The sequence below is a fragment of the Nicotiana tabacum genome, chromosome 6 (assembly GCF_000715075.1).
Source record: "Nicotiana tabacum cultivar K326 chromosome 6, ASM71507v2, whole genome shotgun sequence".
Lineage (NCBI taxonomy): Eukaryota > Viridiplantae > Streptophyta > Magnoliopsida > Solanales > Solanaceae > Nicotiana > Nicotiana tabacum.
Window position 1 is genome coordinate 209,730,540 of NC_134085.1, and position 20,906 is coordinate 209,751,445.

General features: G+C 38.7%; 2 protein-coding genes and 1 long non-coding RNA gene across 6 annotated transcripts in view; 1 reads left to right on the forward strand and 2 right to left on the reverse strand.

Moving 5' to 3' along the window:
* LOC107816823 (uncharacterized) overlaps window positions 1-20,906 on the reverse strand; it is a 160,385-nt gene that overhangs the window by 126,575 nt on the left and 12,904 nt on the right. The gene's annotated exons all lie outside the window — the stretch shown is intronic.
* LOC107815020 (uncharacterized) lies at window positions 5,371-19,390 on the forward strand. 4 transcript variants are annotated; one of them, XR_012711161.1, is made up of 7 exons: window positions 5,371-5,504; window positions 5,828-6,178; window positions 11,361-12,450; window positions 14,333-14,520; window positions 14,699-16,201; window positions 16,297-16,638; window positions 16,807-17,054. It is a non-coding gene; the product is annotated as an uncharacterized LOC107815020 (long non-coding RNA). The 4 variants fall into 4 exon arrangements; XR_012711162.1 differs by having other exon boundaries at window positions 14,699-14,765; XR_012711163.1 differs by lacking the exon at window positions 16,807-17,054 and adding an exon at window positions 18,929-19,390 and having other exon boundaries at window positions 14,699-16,638.
* Window positions 17,145-18,644, reverse strand: LOC107815011 (F-box protein At5g07610-like). Its single transcript, XM_016640520.2, has one exon. It carries the CDS (start codon window positions 18,546-18,548, stop codon window positions 17,211-17,213), a length of 1,338 nt encoding a protein of 445 aa, XP_016496006.2. The 5' UTR covers window positions 18,549-18,644; the 3' UTR covers window positions 17,145-17,210.

The window sequence follows — 20,906 nt, forward strand, 5'->3', positions numbered from 1 at the left end:
GACACAGTTTTAAAATCTTCGTTTTCGAAGTGCTGAAAGGTCGTATTGGCAAAGCGGGATATTTTTGTGAAATTTTGAAAAAAAATAGTCATTTTTCTTGAGTCAAAATGAGTCATAATTTTCTTTTAATTAAAATCACCCTAATAAATGTGCAGGATGAGCACAACTCAAATGAACCTTTCTCAGTCTGTGAAGAGATCCTTTGGAGCTACATATGTGGTGGCATGATTTGGGAGAAGATACCAGAAAAATTGTGACAAAAGAATTGGGCGGTCTTGTCGGGCTCTTGAAAGTTATGCCAAGAAAGGACATAATTAAGGCCTTAATACCATTTTGGGACCCAACACATAATGTATTCACTTTGCTGATTTCGAGTTAACTTCTACACTGGAAGAGATAGCAGGCTACGCCGGTTTCAAGGGGAATCTTAGAAATCAATACCCGGTAGCACCGAGAATAGTAAACCCTCACAAATTTTTGGACCTGTTAAGCATCAGTCGGGACATCCGAGATGGAAATTTGGCCAAAGGATTCTGTACCTTCTACTTTTTGTACCGACGTTACGGGAATTCCCGTAGCTTCGAGACGCTAGATACCAATCTTACTCACGCGGGAAACCAAGACAAGTGGGAAGCTCGGAGAGGATTAGCTTTTATAATGGCGTTCCTAGGTACTTTTATTTGCCCTAGAAAAGACGGGAACATAGAGTTGGGACTCGTGGAGATAGCCGACTTTATGATGAAAAAGGCAAATAGGACCATAGTGCCGATGATCTTGGCAGAAATTTACCGAGTTGTGACCCTTTGTCGAGAAGGGGAAAAGTTCTTTGAAGGGTGCAATATGCTGTTAAAATTATGGATGGAGGAACACCTTTGCCACCGTCCTGGATACTTGAATTGTGGTATGACTGGCCTCGAGTGCATTGAAAAACATGAAAAGCGGGTAGAGGGTTATGAGTTCCCGGATGGTACGGAAACATGGCATGCTCATTTGAGATCTTTGACTGCAAATAAGATCGAATGGACATTCGGGTGGCTCTCGGTCAGTGAAGTAATTTATATGTCGGCTGAGGTATGTTTTCTGCTGTTGATGGGTTTTCGTAGTATCCAGCTTTATGCTCTGCACCGAATTCTACGTCAGTTAGGCCGATACTAGACCATCCCACACAATGAGAATTTGAGTCGGCGGGTTATTGAGTTGGAACCAAAATCTGCTTTTCCGGAAGAAAAAGTGCGTCGAATTTGGCACCAGTGCAGATTCTTAGAGCCTAGAACTCAAGTACGAGATCTATCTAGAGGCGAGGTGGAGCCTAGTTGCACTGCGTGGCATGGTAAAAGATCCTGAGTTCATCAGGAGCCCGAAAGGCCCGCAAAGAAACCCCATGTCCAACAATTTACCAATGGAGTATAGGTGCAATGGGACTGGTTGACCAAAGAAAATGAATACCAAGCCACCATACGCAGGCTGGAAAAGCAAGTCATGGACCTTCAGTTTGAGAATGGGTTGCAAGCCGCCGCAGATGAAGGCGAGAAAAAGAAGTTAACTTAGTAAAATGAAGCCCTCAAATCTCAAATCCGGAAGTTGAAAATAGCTGCTCGAAACCCGGAAAGAAGCCAAGCGGATGAAAGGCTCATAAGCAGTCTGAAAAAGAAAGCCCTTGAGTGTCAATATGACCTAGAAAAGTCTGAGGCTAGTCTGGCAAAAGTCCGAGCTCAATTGGCGGAAAATACAAAAGGGCAGGCACAGTTTGTGCGACAAATGAAAAGAAAGTATGAAGGGACAATCACCAGCCTGGAGAGAAAAATGACTACCCTCGAGAATAAGGCAGCCAAGCAGGCCAAGGACTTTAAAGCTGATAGGGAACACTATTATGATTTGATGGCTCGGACGGAGGAAGAAATGCAATAGTTGCAAAATCAACATCTCCATGATACTCAGATGTTAGAAGCCCGGAATCAACAGGTCGGGCGTCTGCTTCAGGAAAAGGGTAGAATCCAAGAGCGGGTCAGAGCCATTGCCGACTACATTGTTGTGAAATGCTAAGCATGTGAGGATATGACTCGCACCACTTTATTCGCGGCCATGATAACATTTGTCTGATAGATAATGAGTGATTTGGAGAGTCTTCAAAGGGATCTTGCATATAGGCCCGTGGCGAGACCGAATGATGTCTCATGTGCCCCGGGATCATTTGAGGAATTAATGTATTCATGATTTTCGTTGGAGTTTGTTAGTCTGTTGCGAGTCTGTATTTTCTTGGAGTCTGTTATTTGGTTTTCGAGTCTATTGTTTTCACTTTTCTGTCAGAGTCTGTTGGTTTTGTTTTGAGTCGGAGTCTGTTTACTTCCCCTTTTGAGTCTGTTAGTTTTATAATTTGGTAGAACGAGTGGTTGTATTCAAAACTGTTTTATTTTATGGAAAAAACTTGAAATCCCAAAAATGTTTTGTTATTTTATTTTTACACTTATCCCCCAGAACTACGCTCGGTCTGATTCATGCGAGGTCGTGATACGTAAGCAATCTCCATATGATTCGACCATAACCAAAAGAAAAAAAGAGATAAAAGAAGAGAAAAAAGAGAGGACAAACAAAGAAAAAAACAACAAGAAAAGAAAAAAGAGAAAAATAAGAAACTATGAGTAGGAAACAATGGCAAAACAAGAGAGAGAAATGAGAGGATAAAAGAGAAATCAAGCATAGAAAGGCATGAGTGAAAAGAAAGGAGAAGAACTTGCAAATGGAAATAAGGAAAAGTCGGGATGACGCAAGCAACCGATCAAATGCATAATAGAAATGGTTAACTGCTTAGGTGCATTCATTCCCCAAATGTGCAGTTGCCTAATCTGTTAAGCTCTAATCACTAACAAGTTTGTTGTTGACAATTCAGCACAGAAAGGTGGTTTGTGCAGTTGTCATTTCTGTTGTCGGGGTTATTTTAGGGTTGTAATCCGGATATTGTCTTGTGACTCAAACCCTTCTATCCTTTTATTTTGCCTAGTTTGTTTAGTCATAGTAGATCGTTTAGTGTTGTCTAGGTTTGTTTTAGGTTTGCAACCCCAGTTTAGCTAGTTTTTTCGTTGTTCAAACCCTTCCACCACCTGTCTAATGCAATTTTCTGTTTTTTGTTATTTTTAGTCATTTTTGTTTAGTTCCTTTTTCTTTTATAGTTCTTTTCCTGTTGACTCTAGTAACATGACATGCATGCGTAACTCTCAGCCTGGTCTTAAAAAGTTAGTTTAGTCATGAAGTAATGAATGAAACAATTTTGAGGATGATAGGGACATTTGAGGAAAATAAGTAAAGGCATTTTGAGATCACTTCAAGCCCGAATTGTGTGAAACTGGGGCGGATAGAACATAAAGAAACCCTATTGAAATGCATTATGCCGCATCAGATTGAAGCTCAAGGCAAGTTTGCCCAAATTGACAGGAGTCGTTCGTGGTAATGAGACTGAGAGTGTTGTCCAATGGTGCTTTGTATTTAACAGATATAGAAGGCGAATGTGTGGATATGGTTATCAAGTCTGGTACAATCAAAAGATGTTACAAATGTTTTCCTTGGTTTGTTTAATTATGGTTTGTACTTGGCATGTTTTGAAGATTGGAATGACGAAGGCATTTTGTTCTGCTATCTAAACACTTTATCTTTCGTTACCCCTTTGAGCCTTATTTACTTCCTTTCGTACTCCTGTTTTGGAATCAGTAGCAAAGATCAGAAACGCAAGCGCAAAAGATAAGTAGAGGAAAAGAGAGAAAAGAAAAGATGAAAATTGAAAAAAGAAAAAAGAAAAAAAGAGGAAAAGAAGAAAGAAAAAATAGCAAAACAACAAAAAGAGAAAAAGGAAGAAAGAAAAGAAAAGAGAAAGAGAAAAGAAAAATCACAACAATAGAGCAATTCATATGACATGAACTACGTTCGACCTGATTCCTTTTAAGAATACGTAAGCAGTCTCATGGTTCGGTCCCATCAAAAATAAAAATTCAAAAGTCCCAAAGCAAGAAGTTGTGGTTCTTGTAAAAAATCTGATTCCGAAAGTTGTAATCTTGAACCCAAATGAGTTGCTTTGAGCCTTTTGATACCCTTTCTTTTTAACCCTATCCAAAAGCCCACGTTATGGCCCAAAGAAAGACCTTCCGATCAGTCTTCGAGAGATGCCAAATCAAGCAAGGAGAGGTAATTCATATCAGGGGTAACACTCTGGTCCAAGCAAAAAAATAATGAAAATGAGAGAGTCTTATTGGTGAAAACCCTCACGGGCACCTTGAGGCGACTGTAAGTTGAGAGAAAGAACGAAATGAGAGAGGCTTGATGGTGAAAACCCTTCGGGCACTACAATTCGAATAAGGATCATGAACCGGATTAGATAATCGGAGCATTGAGGCCCAGTTTCACGGCGACAAGGTACAACAAGAGTTGAACATTAGGGTTGCGTGATAGAATATGCCACAGTTGCATGTCATGGTCATTAGAGGTGGTATCCACATCTGATAGGTTTCTACTTTGTAGCTTTCTTGTTAGGAATCATCTTTTTCCTGTATCCTTTACTTTGTTCCTTTTGTTTTGTTTACTTCCTCTTCCTGAGTCTGTTTGGTCAAAACAAGTAAGAAATGACTTCAAACTTCACCACCAGCTTCCCAATTGCACAAAACGGGATCTGGCTAGCACATCACAGTGTCATAAGTCAGGAAAGAACAACAAGCGCACTGAGCTAGTAACAATCAACATGCTTTGGGATCGTGAAATACAAAGGTTTGGTACATATCAATTCATGAATGATGCAACAGATAGAGAGTTTTAGGTTAATGGATCAAATGTATTTTCTGTGGTGGGATTGATAAAAGGTGTTAAACCAGTGACAAACAGGATCTTCCAATCCAAAATCAAAGTTATCATGGCAAGCGATGGAGCAATAGACCTCAAGGCCAAGGCCAGTGATTTAAATCAGGAAAGAACAACATGCGCACTGAGTGGATGACAATTGATGTGCTTTGGGATTCATGAGAAACACAAAGGTTCAGTACATGTTAATGTAAGAGCATAATGAAACAGATGAATGGTGTTGGGTTTGAACGGATCAGAGGTATTTTCCGTGATAAGGGTGACAGAGAAAGTGGTTAATAAATAAACAGACTTGACTTGCACACTGATTTGACTTACTTCATTCTTTAATTTATACTTTGGATTCCTTGTTTATCAATTGGTATTGAACTAAATCACATATCTTTAAGACCACAATATAAATTTAATTGTTACTCAAATTTTAGGGTAAACAAAGTATGATGTATAATTATACAAATATTAGTTATACACAGGTTAAAAAAATATACTACCAAACAAGATATTAGTAATGCATGGAGCTAAATGTTTGCATTATTTTTTTCTAATACCTTCTCCTGCCAAACGACCCCTAAGGGGTTAAGTTCCCTGCTCCAATATTCATTCTGAGTCAAAGCCTGACACTCTCCCACGCCGCCCCCAAATCGCAACATCTCTTTTCAGCCAAGGTTAGTCTTATGGGTCGCATTTTCTCTTCTCAAATCCCAACTTCTTTTGTTCTTCTATTTTGTTACTATTTAGAAGGCCTTGTAATTTTAGATTTTTGCAGCTTTATTTGTTTTGTACGTTTCACTATCTCTTAAAACATGTTCTATGCTTCCTTGTACAATTTAAGCTGCTGAAACATTAATCTTACAGTAGTCGAATATAGTCTGATGTCTCTGTACAAAAAGCAAATGATGGATGTAGTTTGACAGTTTCAACGTTTCTACACTATTTTTTTATGTAGTTTGTTTATTCTCGTTAACCCTGGTTCCCAATTGCATTTCAGGATCAAACAAATCGAGAAACCCTAAGAAATGATGAGCTCCGTGGCGAAGCATGTATCCACCATCTTCAATCGACCGAACGTAGCCTTGTTGAACCCACTAAGTTGGGAGCAGCAGCTACAGCAATGGCGGGGCATACGGGTGAAGGTGCGGAACAACAACTTAGACCAAGCACTGTTCTTGATGCAGAGGAAAATGCAGTCCAGCGGAATGGAACGCCTCATAAAGCGTGAACAGCTTCACCACATCAAGAACTCGGAGAAGCGTGTCTTGGCTCGTAAGCTCCTTGAACGTAAACTCCGTTCTCAAGACCTCGCGCGTAAGCTCAAATCCATCCTCATCAAGAAAGTCAGGTATGAAAAACAAAGAAGGAATGATTTTCGACTTGGAGTGAAATAGATATAGAGGATTCATACAGGCTCGCGGCAGATGTAGCTGTTCGGTTATAAGTTCATCCAAACCCAATATTTTCGACATGGAATATAAATATATACATGTGTATACCTACTAAATTTTCAATAAATGTTATATCTGAACCCATAATTTTAAAAGTGCAATGAGTTCAATGCTAAAAGATTTAAAGGTCAAATCCATCAAGTTTAAATCCTAGATCTGCCTTTGATATAGCTGAACCCACTAGTTTGGGATTGAGGGTGTAGGTATCGTTTGTGATGTTTAAAGTAAGGAAATGTTACTGGAAGACTAAGAATGTTGTGGATTTTATTGGTGCCAATGGTGGACCGTGTTGGGGAGATAGCAAGCTGGTGTTATGATAAGCACAAGCTAGGTGACATGAATTGATTGCTGATATTGACTAGAATTTCTATTCATCAAGGAGGGCATTCGAAAAAGTAGAAAAATAGCAACTTGAGAACTTGTAGCTGACTAATTTGTGCTATGATAGTGTAGGAAAGATTGCATCGCTCTAAATGGATCTTGTTGGGAACGGAGCAAGCTGCTTTTATGTTAATCACATGCTAAATGACATGAATTGATTGCTGATGAAAAATTTGCGGAGATAGTTATTTCCCTCAATGAGGGCAAAACAGAAAGAGAAAGAAACTTGAGAACTTAAGTTAACTAATTTTTGCTATGATGTGTAGAAAAGATTACATTTAGCTCAGTGCAAAAGAGTTGGCTTCGTAATAAGCTTCAACTGCTTAGAGCGCATTGTTGCATATGGGTGGCTTACCGTGAGGAGTTCCGGTTTGCTCTACCTTCTGTGCACAAGGTTTATTTTTGCTTATTTAAGATGGGTGAAAATTATAACTAATTGTCTAGGAAGTTGATTGACTCATGTTAGCGAACAATCTCCAATTTTTTTGTACGTGAATGAAGTTATCATGGTTTTTTAAAATGAAGTAAGAAATTTCATTGATAAGTATGAAGAAATTGGCATTGGGGCGACACCAATTTCTTCTTCTATTGTTTTTTTCCTGAGCCGAGGGTCTATTGGAAACCGCCTTTTATCCTCACAAGGTAGGTGTAAGGTCTGCGTACACATTACCCTCCCCAGACCCCACGGTGTGGGATAATACTGGGTATGTTGTTGTTATTGAAGACATAATTAAGTAAATAAAAAGTGTGTGCTTTCTAACAGCTTAAACTTTTAGATGAGGTCATAGGTTCGAGTCTCACCGCCACCTAATATCAAAAAGAATTTTCATGTGCTAGGCTCATAAAAAAGAATCAAGCCCGCACATGAGGGACCGTGTTGAAGACATAATTAAGTAAATAAAAATTGTGTTCTCTAACAACTTAATCTTTTAGATGAGATGGTCACACACTTTAACAATAAGTATCCAGAGGATGCAAATGATTACAAAGGGAAATTAGGTCCAGTAGGATGAGACTAGGTAAAGCTTAGGGAGCTAACAAAATCTATGATATATTCGATCGTATTTACATTGTATAAGTTCCTCCAACAAAAAAAATTTAAAAGACACCTAACCTTTAAAGAGTGATTGGAAGTTGAGATTCCATCAAAGCATCTATGGTTTCTCTCTGTCCAGGTACACCAAAAACAAGCATGCAGGAACCATTTTCCAGATATTCTTGATGGCTTTCCCAACTCTCTTCAGCCCCCAGCTTGCATAGCATCTCTAATATTGTAGGGCATTATCCACCGTACCCCAAAAATACACCAGAACATGCTCCAAATATCTCTTCTACTTTACAAAGGAGAAAAAATGGAAGACATTCTCTGCTTTCTACGGGCCCATGTAACAAGTATTGCACAGTTGAATGCAACAACAAAAATAACAGCAAACACCAGTATAATCCCACATAGAGGGGTCTGGGGAGGGCAGTGTGTACACATCATTACCTCTACCTTGTGGAGATAGAGAGGCTATTTTTAATAGACCTTCGGCTCAGAAAAGCATAAACACTATATTAATGAAGAGAATAACAAGCACAACAACGAGAAGCCGTGTAAAAGCAACATAAATAACAACCAAATAGTAAGATGACCGAAATGAAAGAAACGACAGGTAGTCATAGAAATCTAATACCTATAGAATACGAAAGTACGTTCTAATACTACCGGTATGAACATGGAGAACACTAAACTAACTAACCTGCTACCCTAATCCTCGACCTTCAGTCCTTCACGCCTTCCTATCAAGGGTCATGTCTTGTCAGCTGAAGTCGCATCATGTCTTGCCTAATCATCTCTCCTTGATTCGTCTTCGTCATACCTCTACCACTCCTCAGGCCCCCAGTGACAATCTCTCACACCTCTTGACCGGGGCGTCTGTGCTCCCCCTCCTTACATGTCCAAATCATCTAAGCCTCGCTTCCCGCATCTTATCCTCAATAGGGGCCACACCCACCTTGTCCCAAATAACTTCATCCTAACCTTATCTAACCCTGTGTGCCTGTACATCCATCTCAACATCCTCATGTTTGCTACCTTTATCTTTTAGACAGGAGAGCTTTTGACTGGCCAACACTCAACCCCATGCACCATAGTTGGCCTGACCACCACTCTATAGTCTGCTGACACCTTTTTATCACACAAAACACCGGAAGAAAGTCTCCATTTCATCCATCCCACCCCAATACGATGTATGACATCTTCATCGATCTCCTTATTCCCCTATAAAATTGACCTAAGGTATTTAAAACTTACTCTCCTAGGGATGAATTGTGAATCCAGCCTCCCCTCCCCTCCCTGAGTCGCCCCACCGAACTTACACTCTAAGTATTCTGTCTTAGTCCTACTCAACTTGAAACGTTTAGATTCCAGAGTCTGCCTCCACATATCTTACCTCGCGTTAACACTGCCTCGCATCTCGTCAATCAATATAATGCCGTTTGCAAATAGCATGCTCCAAGGCACCTCCCCTTGGATATGGTGCGTCAATACGTCCATTGCCGGGGCAAACAAAAAAGAGCTGAATGCCGACCCTTGGTGCAACCCCATCATGATCGGAAAGTGGTCCGGGTCCCCTCCCACTGTCCTCACCCGGATCTTAGCTCCATCATACATGTCCTTAATCGCCCTAATGTAAGCAGCAGGTACACCTTTAGCCTCCAAACATCTCCGCAGGACCTCCCTCAGGACTTTGTCATAGGCCTTTTCTAGTTGAATGCCTCTTTTGCTAAGGTTATCTTGAGTCAAATAAGCTTGCCAAAGGGTTGTCTCCGTTTAAATATGCATGTGCATATCTAACGTAACAAAAGGTGGGGCTAAAAGGAGTCAAATACTAAAATCATAATGCAGATAAGACCTAAATGTGTGCAATGTTTGCAGGTTGTTTGATCACTGAACTACTCTAGTGCCTTGTCATTGGGTGTACTTTACGTAGTGATGACTGAAGGGCAATTTTATCTGATTGGAATTGACGCTTTCTTTCGTTTGGTTTATAAGACAATGATTTAAGAAGTTGATGTCCATTGCACTTTACCCTTTACAAAAGGGAAGAGCTCAGGTGTAAACATCAGAAGTAACCACATTTACTAACGATACGTGGAATTCATGTATAAGTGCTGAATTTAGATAAGTTCCTTGAGTTGAGATACAATGTATGCAAGTGTTTCGATTCTCTTATCTTTGCTGTGTTGTTATTCCAAATTTAAATATACCAGCTTCAGAGTTTAGGATCTCGCGGGCATTTCATTAAATGAAGGGATGTGACACATGGAGAAATGCAAGCACTGTGTAGTCTATTTGTTCAATCTTTCTATCTTAGAACTAGCATTCGTTCACAAAATGACTAAAATGATTCTGGTGAACATTAGCCATTTCTCGTCCTAGTTCACTGCTCATTGGATGTACGGGATATTAGACATACTAGTCTGTCGTCGGTGCTCTTGTTCTGGATTCACCAAGGGCCAAAAGCTGAGTGGTGCATGGAGAGTGGAGAACTACAGGGCCCAAAGGAATATGAAGCTGAAAGGTATGGTGAGGACAAGGTCATGGGTATCTGGCAAGCTAAAAAAAGGAGGCTAGGAGCTTTCTGTTCTTGGAAGGAAGTGTACATTTTCCTAGTTTTTCTTACTGAAGATCATGGGTTACTCATGTTGTGGAATAAGACTAAGAAAGGATTATCTTGTTCATCGTTGTACTCTAAAATATTAGAGGCAACATAAAGCATGGGGTCCAAGGACAAAACTAGACACCGGATAAAGAGATTCTCCAAAAATGCCATCTAATTGTCATCCACACCACTGAGCAAAAGAAAAAGGATATATTGGGAAAGAAGATCTGTGCACTCAGCTGTTTTCTTTAGCTGACCGACATAATCCTTTTGTCTCACTCGAATCGTGCACAAGCTTAATAGTAGAGCATGAAAATATTGGGGAAATTAAGTCCTTGTAGAAAATTTTAGAGCAAATGAAAGTGATACATTCAGTCAGTAGAAAGCTTTCTACTTAACCTTTCTAATATAAACAACATTTTATAGCATATGCACATGGATTTGGAGGGAATATTGGGAAGCTTTTAATGAGTGAAGCTTTGACACTCCCCATTTATAAGAAGGGTGTAAAAGGGGAAAAACGTAGGTATTGCTTATCTCAAACTTGAAGATAGGATCTTGCATCTGTTGCCATCCTTTTGGCATTGCTTGCTTTCCTTTGTCTTTCAAGTTTTGTGATGTGTGCCATGTATGGAGCTTCACGTCTGTTGCAAACGCCATCCACAGGCCACAGCTGCCTAGGCGAACTGCACTTGAGATGTTTGTCATTTGCAGATGAAATCTACTTACATTTAATTGTAAAATTATATTTTGAGCCGTGAAAAGTCATTTTATGACTCACAATTCTTCTCCCAGGGGGAAAACAATATAACAGGATAATTGCTCGAGATATGCATTTGTTTCCTGTTCACATTTCATGGGTTTTGAAGCATTTTTTGTTAAGACACTCAGCTAATATAGCTTTGCATGATTCTTTGTATTTTCATTTTTTTAGTCAGTGTTCCTTCTGATTAACGTAAAACACTTTTTCTCACATTGCAAATTTCTTGTATATGACCATTCGAAACTGCTTTCATTTGTAAATTGACGGCTGTGACTGCTCTGCCTGCAGGGGTTTATAAAGGAAGATGTTCAGCAGAGTTTTCTTCATCAACTTTCTGGACTTGGCTGGCTGATTGCTACTGAACCACCATTTTCTTGCACCTTGCTACGTGGACTACACTTTTGAGAATAATGTTTTGATTTCTATTAGATTTCTATCATTGATGTAGAATTTTGGCAAGTGTTAGTGGAAGATCATTTTGTTGAAATTGTAATTTTAGTCTGTTTTGTTTATGTAATGCTTCTCTGTACGCCCACATTTGTCAGATGCACCATTTATATTGCTGTTCATACTAATATCAGGATAAAAGATATTCAGGTTCTAATCTAGTCTTCTTACGTAGTAGACCGATTTTATTAGTTGTATCTTTGTGCATATCAAAGTGCTATATCTTTTATTCATCTGCCTACATATATGGAAAAATTAACTTCTTGTATAGCACCTTATTGGAACCTTGTTTTCCTGCATTAGCTATTTCTATTGTTGCGGCTAGCAGGTTTGTGTATTTCTTTTTTTGTGTGTGCTACCTTATAATAAATGTTGGTCTAATGCAGTATTAAGAAAAGAAGAATTAAAGTAGTTTGGAGGGCAAATGTTGGGGGAACATTGGGATATAAGTTTTGATTTCTCTTTAAAATAACAAAGAGAGAAAGGGGGGCGGGGGTAGTTTCTTTGGGTGCTGATCAAATAAATAAGAAAAGAAAAATAGCTGATAATTGTCATTTCACGGGTTGATCGTTGAAATTTCATTTATGAAGCAGCTATCTTGGCTATTGGTACGGCATATCCTTAATTTGGAAGCTTGCTACCATGGCCAGTAAAGATTCAAACCCGTGACATGAGCTTAACCCATGCACGCTTCTTCAATAGCTGTTTTCATCTGTTTCTCTGATACATTTTGTTTAAATTTCTGCTCTCTATATAGATGGTTTATGTATTCTTTTTTATATATATGGGTTCCTTCACATCATATATGAAAATTTTAACTTAAACATATGAACATAGGTTGTCGTTAATGGTGAAATGATCAAGTACTACGACATATCTGGCTGTTATATTCTACGCCCCATGGGCAGTGTCTATCTGGGAGATATTGCAAGTAAGCTTGACCATGAAATGATTTCCTTTTCTCCTGCTGCTTATTAATTGAGGACATTTACAATGGATTCATAGCTCTGTATGTGCAGGTGTTTTTTGATGCTGAAATTAAGAAAATGAAGATAAAGAACTCTTTACTTTTCTTTGTTTGTGTCCCCTGCTGTTCTACAAAAGGAAAAGGACCACATAGAGGGATTTGCTCCTGAGGGGAGACTTGGCACTTTTTTAACTTAAGCCTTATAGTGTCAAGTTTTTCTGCTTTTAGCCTGTGAAGCATATTAGAAGCTAGTATAATGTCTTCTAAATAAATGTTTACTCCACATTTTTCTTACTTTCCCGCTTTTGTACCTTGATTGCTTAAGTTTCCTGAAGCTTTCAAAAGTATCTACAATAGGAAAAATTTTCTTCTGTTACTCATGCCGCATATTGCTGATTATAGCGCTTAATAGTGACGGGGTTTTGCCTTTCTTTTTTTAAATTTCATCATTATAATTTTAGAAAGTCGTCATGAAGTTGGGCCGCGTAGGATTCTGAGAAGTGAGGAATTTTTTTGAGTTATCTTTAGTTTTGTGGTGATAGTAATAACTTCATTGTGGTATCAAGTATCATATCATGGTGTTAAGTTGGTATCATCACTTGTGCAATGTATTGTTCCTTTCAATTTTGATAACTATGCTCACCATGGGCTGTGATCATTCTTCAGAGTGGTTTTGTTACTGTGAGAATGCACGGGAGAAAATATTATTGATATTATTCTCATATGTTAAACATGATACAATGAGCCCTATATATATACACACACATAACATGTCCTACTCCTAATACATATGAGATTATGATTATTTACTACTATTTACATAACTATTCTAACACTCCTGCTCAAGCTGGTGCATATAAATCATATGTACCGAGCTTGTTACATATGTAGTTAATACGAGGACCAGTGAGGGACTTGGTGAAAATATCTGCAAGCTGATCATTCGACTTCACAAACTTTATAGCAATATCTCCCGAGAGTATCTTTTCCCTAACAAAGTGACAGACAATCTCAATGTGTTTAGTTCTCTCATGGAACACTGGATTTGACGCAATATGAAGAGCAACTTGATTATCACACACAAGTCCCATCTGACTAATCTCGCCAAATTTCAACTCCTTGAGCAACTGTTTTATCCAAATTAGCTCACATGTCGCTATTGCCATTGCTCGATATTCCGCTTCTGCACTAGACTGAGCAACCACATTCTGTTTCTTGCTCTTCCAAGATACCGAATTTCCTCCTACTAAGACACAATATCCAGAAGTAGAACGTCTATCAGAAGGTGATCCTGTTGTCCAATTGAAAGTTTTTTAGAATATGGCCGGAACACTGCTCACGCGCCGGCGCGTGGGGCGTGCGAGTCAGATCTCGCCGGAAAATTTCTTCCTTTTCCGGCGCGTGTACATGCATTTTCCGGTGGGGTTTAATGGGGTTTGGTCGCCGGAGCCTGAGGAGTCTTGTGGTGGTGTTGGTTTTTTGCACACACCAACAGAAATTGATGTGATTACGGGCAGCCTTCTAAGTCACCGGAAAATTGCACGGCGACGAGGTCTTTCTTCCCGGAAGCCGCTGGAATGATGCACAACGATAGGTTTCTCACTAAAGCTCTAATACCATGTGAGAATACACGGGAGGAATATTATTGATATTATTCTCATATGTTAAGCATGATAAAATGAGCCCTATATATATATACATAACATGCCCTACTCCTAATACATATGGAATTAGGGTTATTTACTTCTATTTACATAATTATTCTAACAGTTACAAAATATGGGGACTGAATTGTGTTATAGACGTATTATTATTATGCCCATAATGGGTTTATATCATTCTTCAGGTTGCTTGGGTTACGAAATCTGGTGAGTCTGATTTGGAAGTACCCATTGCAATTCGACCAACTAGTGAAACAGTGATGTATCCTTACTTCTCTAAGTGGATAAGGGGACATCATGACTTGCCCTTGAGACTCAACCAGTGGTGCAATGTTGTACGATGGGAGTTTAGCAACCCTACCCCCTTCATCAGGTGCCCTTTTGAGTTTATTTTTGTCTTACATCCTTTTGCCTTTCCTTTGTGAGCATGTTAATGTGATTCAAGTGCAGCAAATGTTTGCAGCTTAGATGACAAAAACTCCATTTTAATCCTAAATTCTTTTGAGGCCTTCGGGATGTGTGGTAATGATTTGCTTATGTTCCTTATTCAGGAGTCGTGAGTTTCTTTGGCAAGAAGGACACATTGCTTTGGCAACAAAGGAGGAGGCAGGTACCGAGGTATTCAGATATTCTTGGAGTATGCATATCAGCAACTAAAGTTCTTTTAAAACAAAAATTAAACAGTGCATATCAGCAACTAAAGTTATTTGAAGACAAAAACTGAACCTCTTATTGAGCTGCATCTAAATACCTTAGTATAGTGCCTAATTTGATTGCATTTGATGCAGATAGCAATATAGTAACTCTGTAAGATCGTTTTACAGTGAATCTTCCAATTCAGTCTTTCTGTGTGTTATATTTGCTTTATGATGTCAAGTTAGTCTTTCCAGTGTTAATATTGACCATCTAAAAGAATTTTTTTTCTTAATTGTTGTTGGTTTTGTGGGAAGAATTATAGTTGATTTTTATATCAAGACAGAACTAGAAGGCGCTAACAACTTAGCATTTACTCCAAATTACAAGGACTGACCTGCTAACCTGTCTTGACATGAGATGATCTCGGTGCCTGTCTCCATGAAATGAAGATGATACTGACGTCAAAGCAACGAACTTAAGGAACATGGCATTTTGCTTTTTTCGGTCGGAGGGAGGGAGGGAGGGAAGGAAGGAGGGAGGGAGTTTTCTTCTCATTGATTGATCTGCAATTGGGCTGTTTATGAGCTTTGGCATTTATTTACCTCATACAATGTGTTAATAGCTTAGGCCGTTGGAAGGATTGGGAGATAATATATGAGTCATATGGTCTTCCCGCTTCAATTTCTGCCCCGCTTCAGCCAAAGATATTTTGAAATAATCCTGCATCTATGTTTTGTCTTATTTGAACTTGGTGCAAATAAGAAAAAATTGAAAATGTGTATTCAGTTTCAAATGGAGAATGTGGATAAATCAGATTTTGCTCTTTTATTAGGGTTAAATTGGTGAAAATTATATTAAAATGAAGAATGTGTCAGATTGTAGCTTTCTTAGAAAGTGAAATTATTTGTATGATTGCATAAAGGAAAGGGAGTGATCAATCTGTATATAAAAAGTAGAATTACTCGATTGAACTATGGAACATTCTTAGTACGGATATGAAGTATTACTTTAGAGTAATAGGGGTCAGTATCACAACTTACAAATAAGCTACTTTCATGTATTTTTTGCTACATTGGAACTGGTGTTAAATTTTGGGTCAGGTCAACCATAAGACTAGTTTCAGAATTCTGTTCCAACACTTGCAGACAGCTGCCTTCTACGTTGATACTCTATTGTCCTTGTGGATAAAGTATGTTGAGACCTGTATTTCTTTACCTGCTACTTAAACATCAGTGGAGACTACTTTATGTTTCTCTTTGGCTTATCCTTCTCCATTTGCTGTCGATTTCTTCTAATAGTCTTCTTATCTTGTATTATTGGTGAATAAATCTGAGCAAATTAGTGGAAAAGCTTTTGTGAGAATTAGTTGCTTGGCACTAAGGTGCCTTGATTTGGCCCAGAAAAGACTTGCTGCTAAGGTTCCTACTTCTCTGTTCAAGTTCATAGACTATTTTTGCTTATACAATTATGGTCTTTTTCACTAATGCTGATCTTGGGACTATCTTTGGTTCAGGTTCTTGAAATCTTGAATTGTATAGACGTATATATGAATAATTTTTAGCTGTTCCCGTCGGTAAGGGAAAGAAAAGTGAGCTTGAGAAGTTTGCCGGTGGGCTCTTCACGACTACAGTTGAGGTATCCAGGAGCTCATCAAGTAATTGTTATTCCTGTGCCATACAAGGATGCAAATACTCAAGGGATCTTTGATGCCTGTGCTGCTACCGTTAAGAGGTTGAATGAATCAGGTATTCGTGCTGAGGCAGACTTCAGAGACAACTATAAATATTCTCATTGGGAAATGAAGGGGGTTCCTCTTTGGATTGAAATAGGACCAAAAGACCTTGCAAATAACCAGGTAAGAATTCAACTTCCTGTCTTTTCTTTCTAGTAGTCAGTTATTTATGAAAGTTAAAAAAGGACTGAGTAAATTGGTGCTATGGACCTAAACTGTTTATGTGGAAGCTAAAATACACTTATACGTTTGCCTATGTTTTTTGATTCATAGTTCTGATATAACTCCTAGGTACGAGCTGTTAGACGTGATAAACGGAGCCAAAACAGATATTCCCATGGATAATCTTGTCGAGCAACTAAATTTTAGGCACTAGATGTTACAGTTTTATCCCACATTTTAATGTTTTTGTTTGAAGAAATAATTCAAATGTGAAGGGTATAAAAGTCTGTCAATATTTTGAGGATATTTTTGTTGTTCAACATTTAGCATTCCAACATTCTAGCTTTTATATTGTTGTTTTAATTTTGGGGTGGAGATATTCTCTTTTTGCAAGAAGTTGCTAACAAGCCAACGAAATCCATAGGTTTTGTTACAAATACATTGAAATGTAATCAAGGAGCATAAAATAGATGAAAGAAGAGAAACTCAAATGTGTCCGTTGCATTGCAATGATACAGAGAAGAGAAACTCAATCAAACACGAGCCAAAGTTTCAACATGTTTGTACATTTCAAAGCCATCATAGCGAGCTCCATCAATGAAAAGCCTGAAACTAGCAGGCTTCACATCCGCTAACTCTTCGATCTTCCCATCGTTCATGTTATACAAAATGATTTTTCCAGGAAGCGATAACAATAGCCTTGCCTTATCTTTCTCATCATCATGAAAACAAATCATCGAAAACACGTTCGTATAGGCATATTCTTCTGGTGGATTCGTTTCTTGATTCACCATAACAGGGTGCAAATTAGGTAAAAACTCCAAGTTAACATGGTACTTAACAAACCACCCAGAGTAGTTAACTTCCAGTTCCAAAATATCAAATTCTGTACTTTGATTATCATTATGATGAATAAGATGCAAGTGCCCTCCACATTCCCCAAAGTATTCAATATTTCTGTGCCACTGTTCTTCAGGAATTGGAGGAGTAGGCATTTGTCTGAAGCTACAATTTCCAACTTCAAAGCACAAAAAGGGGCCTGTTTGACTAACCCAATGAACAGCTCCATTCCAAAAAACACCATAATAGAAGCATAAATCCGCGCCTCCATATTCATTACAATCATAATATTCATTAGAATGCCTCCAATTTCCAGTACCTGATGAATATACTGAGAACCGAAGTTGATTCTCAGACACAGACAACCAAACACAAACAACATCGTAATCACCTGATTTTTCAGGATCAAAAGCTAAATTCATAGTTCTTACTAAGTCGGGTTCGTTGATTGTTTCTGGTAGTGGAATGAACCTATTTTCACCAGTGATGAGATTGTAAATGTAAAACTCCCTTCTCCCATCACTCAGTTTAAAATCTAGGCAAAATAGTCCGTTGCAAGAATTCATACCATAAAATATTTTACCATCACGTATACTGGAGAATCTTTCATTCATCATACTCATTGTGGAGAAATCTTCTTCATGCAAAGAAAGAAAATTGTAAGCGGGGTTTCGGCACAAGAACAAACCAATAGTAGAGGCAGAGGACCGGGCATTCATACGAGTGTGAAGGCGACGAAATTGGGGACTGCTAATAATGGAAAGCCAGTGTTTTGAGACTGTCTGGAAACGAAGTAGAGATTTTGGGGGCAAGTGCAGTAATAATTCAGTTAAGAGATCTTCATTGCTGGCGATGTGTTGAGCAGATTCTGATGAAGGGACTTCAATTTTAATAGAGATTTCGCTGGATAATGACAGGCGTGATTTTACGTCTTTTTCAATGCTCCAACAGTGGACGAAGGTGACTCTGATTATGCCACGATCATCGACATACGAGGCGTCGCTTGATGTGGCATAGGTGTCGGAAATCATGCTGAATTCCTCTGCTCTACAAAACTGATGAATGGGAGATGTTTGATGGCACGATTAGGTGTGAAGGCAAAGTTTGCTATTGCTTGTTTCAGCCTGGTATTCCATTGACTTTCTATGCTATATTCTGTTTGTTTATGTATATTTTGTAGCAGTTGATTAGTTGTAATTGAACGTGGTACATTTGAGGATTTTTTTAATCTCTCGTGTTAGATGATAATATAAAAGATTTCTCTTAAAAGATGATTACTTATAGGAAGTGATAATAGGTTAAATCTACGTAATTTGGCGATTGTTTATGCTCCCACTTGATTATATTCCAATATCATAATATGGTTAATTGATGAAAAATAGGCTCTAATTGTGAATTGTATATATTGCAGGATGAGGAGCCTAAGTGATGCCTTAAACAGTTGTGATTGGAACCATTTTGGAGCAAGAAAGACCCCTCAGAGTTGAGTACGCTTGAAGACGAGGAACAGAAGTGATGAAACACAGAACTGGACATGTGCGCCCAGGTGCGCGACCGCGCTACTTTTAGCGCGTCCATGACAGAATCTCAGCCAATTAGCGCGGCCAGATGCGCGTCCAGGTGCGCGGTCGCGCTAGTCCAAAATCCGGGAAGAGTTATTTAGGGGCAGAATTGGAAATCTGGAGGAACACTCACTTAACCTATATAAAGTCAAGCTCGCCCAAGGAAGAGGTAGGAGGTTTTTCATAGTCTAGTGCAAGAAATAGAGAGACAAGAGGCAAGGAGGAGATTTGACCATCAAGTTCTTCTTTTCTTCTCTTGGTTTTTGCTATTTGGGATGAAATCGAATCTATTTGTGATGAACACTAGCATGAGTAGCTAAAACCCATTGTTCTAGGGTCATAGGTGAAACATGAATATTGTTGTTTGAAGTTCAATTTGACAAAGTTGGTTTATCATATTGGGTTGTTTATTTAATTCTGCTTTTAATTATTTTGCTGAGTAGCTACCAGTGAAATACTATCTACGAATTTTTAGTTGAACTCGAAAGTGGGAACTTTAGATTGCATATAGAATTAAATAGGGCAAGTTCTTGAACCCGGGCCTCGGGGAATGGATTAGCAATTGGGATAGACATATACCCAATTGCCTTGCTTGGTTGAAATACAGGAATTGTAAATGCATTCTTGTTAATCTTAATTCCATAGACATATAAGCATTGAGTTAACTTGAATAGGCGAGTAAGAACTCGACAGATTCTTATGAGTAACATTAACTCTGTCAATCAACAATCCAGGTAAATCGATTAGTCAGTTTAAGCTAAGAACATAACACGATTGTTAACTAGCCCGTGACCCTGGAATATCCTCTCCTACTGTTTGTTACTCGAAATTGTTATTTGTTTGGTTAATTGCTCTAGTTAGATTATTGCTTGGTAGTTTAGGTAGTAAAACAATTACATCTCTATTTTGTGAAAAACCTCTTGGATAGACAAATTAATTGAGTTTGAATTAGTCAACAGTAAATCATAAGTCTTCGTGGGAACGATACTCTACTCACTACTCTATTACTTGACGATCACGTGCACTTCCGTGAGTATTTTTGGTCGCAACAAATTTTTGGCACCGTTGCCGAAGACTTAGAAATTAGCTACTTGACTGAGTTGAGCTTTTATTATTTATTTATTCAAGTTTTAATTTTCAGTTCACTTTGTTTGTGCCAATACAAGTTTTCTTTTCTTGAATGCGAAGAAGTAGAAGCGCAAACAATGTTCTTCCTCTTAATCCCGAAATTGAACGAACACTTCACAGATTGAGGAGGGAGGTGGACGCTAGAACTAGAATTGAAAGAGAGTTGGACATCGTAGTTCAACCACAGCTAATTGAGATGACAGGTAATGAGGAACGCACGGTGATCGAAGCCGCAAGGCCCAGTCTGGATAATATGACTCAGGCTATTGTGAAGCCTGATATCACTGGGCCCTTTGAGCTAAAACAATACATGGTGCAGCTGATCCAATCCACATGGCTATTTGTGGGCTTACCTCATGAAGACCCGCAGAGGCACATTCAAAATTTCTTGGAAATTACGGACACTTACAATTATCTGAACGTTTCCAAGGACTATGTCAGGCTGACACTTTTCCCCTTTTCACTGATCGGGGAAGCTAAGGAGTGGTTGAATAAGGAGCCAGCGAATTCAATCCGCACTTGGGATGATCTGGCAAGGAAATTCTTAATCAAGTTTTTCCCCACTAAGAAAACAAAGATATTGAGGAGTCAAATTCTTGGGTTTGAACAACGAGCTAGCGAGACATTCATCAAGCATGGGAAAGGTACAAGAAGATACTCAGAGACTGTCCTCATCATTGCCAGACGGACGAGGTATTG

Coding starts and splice junctions, on each gene's coding strand:
- LOC107815011 (XM_016640520.2), bottom strand. CDS start 18,548: ATGATTTCCGACACCTATGCCACATCAAGCGACGCCTCGTATGTCGAT.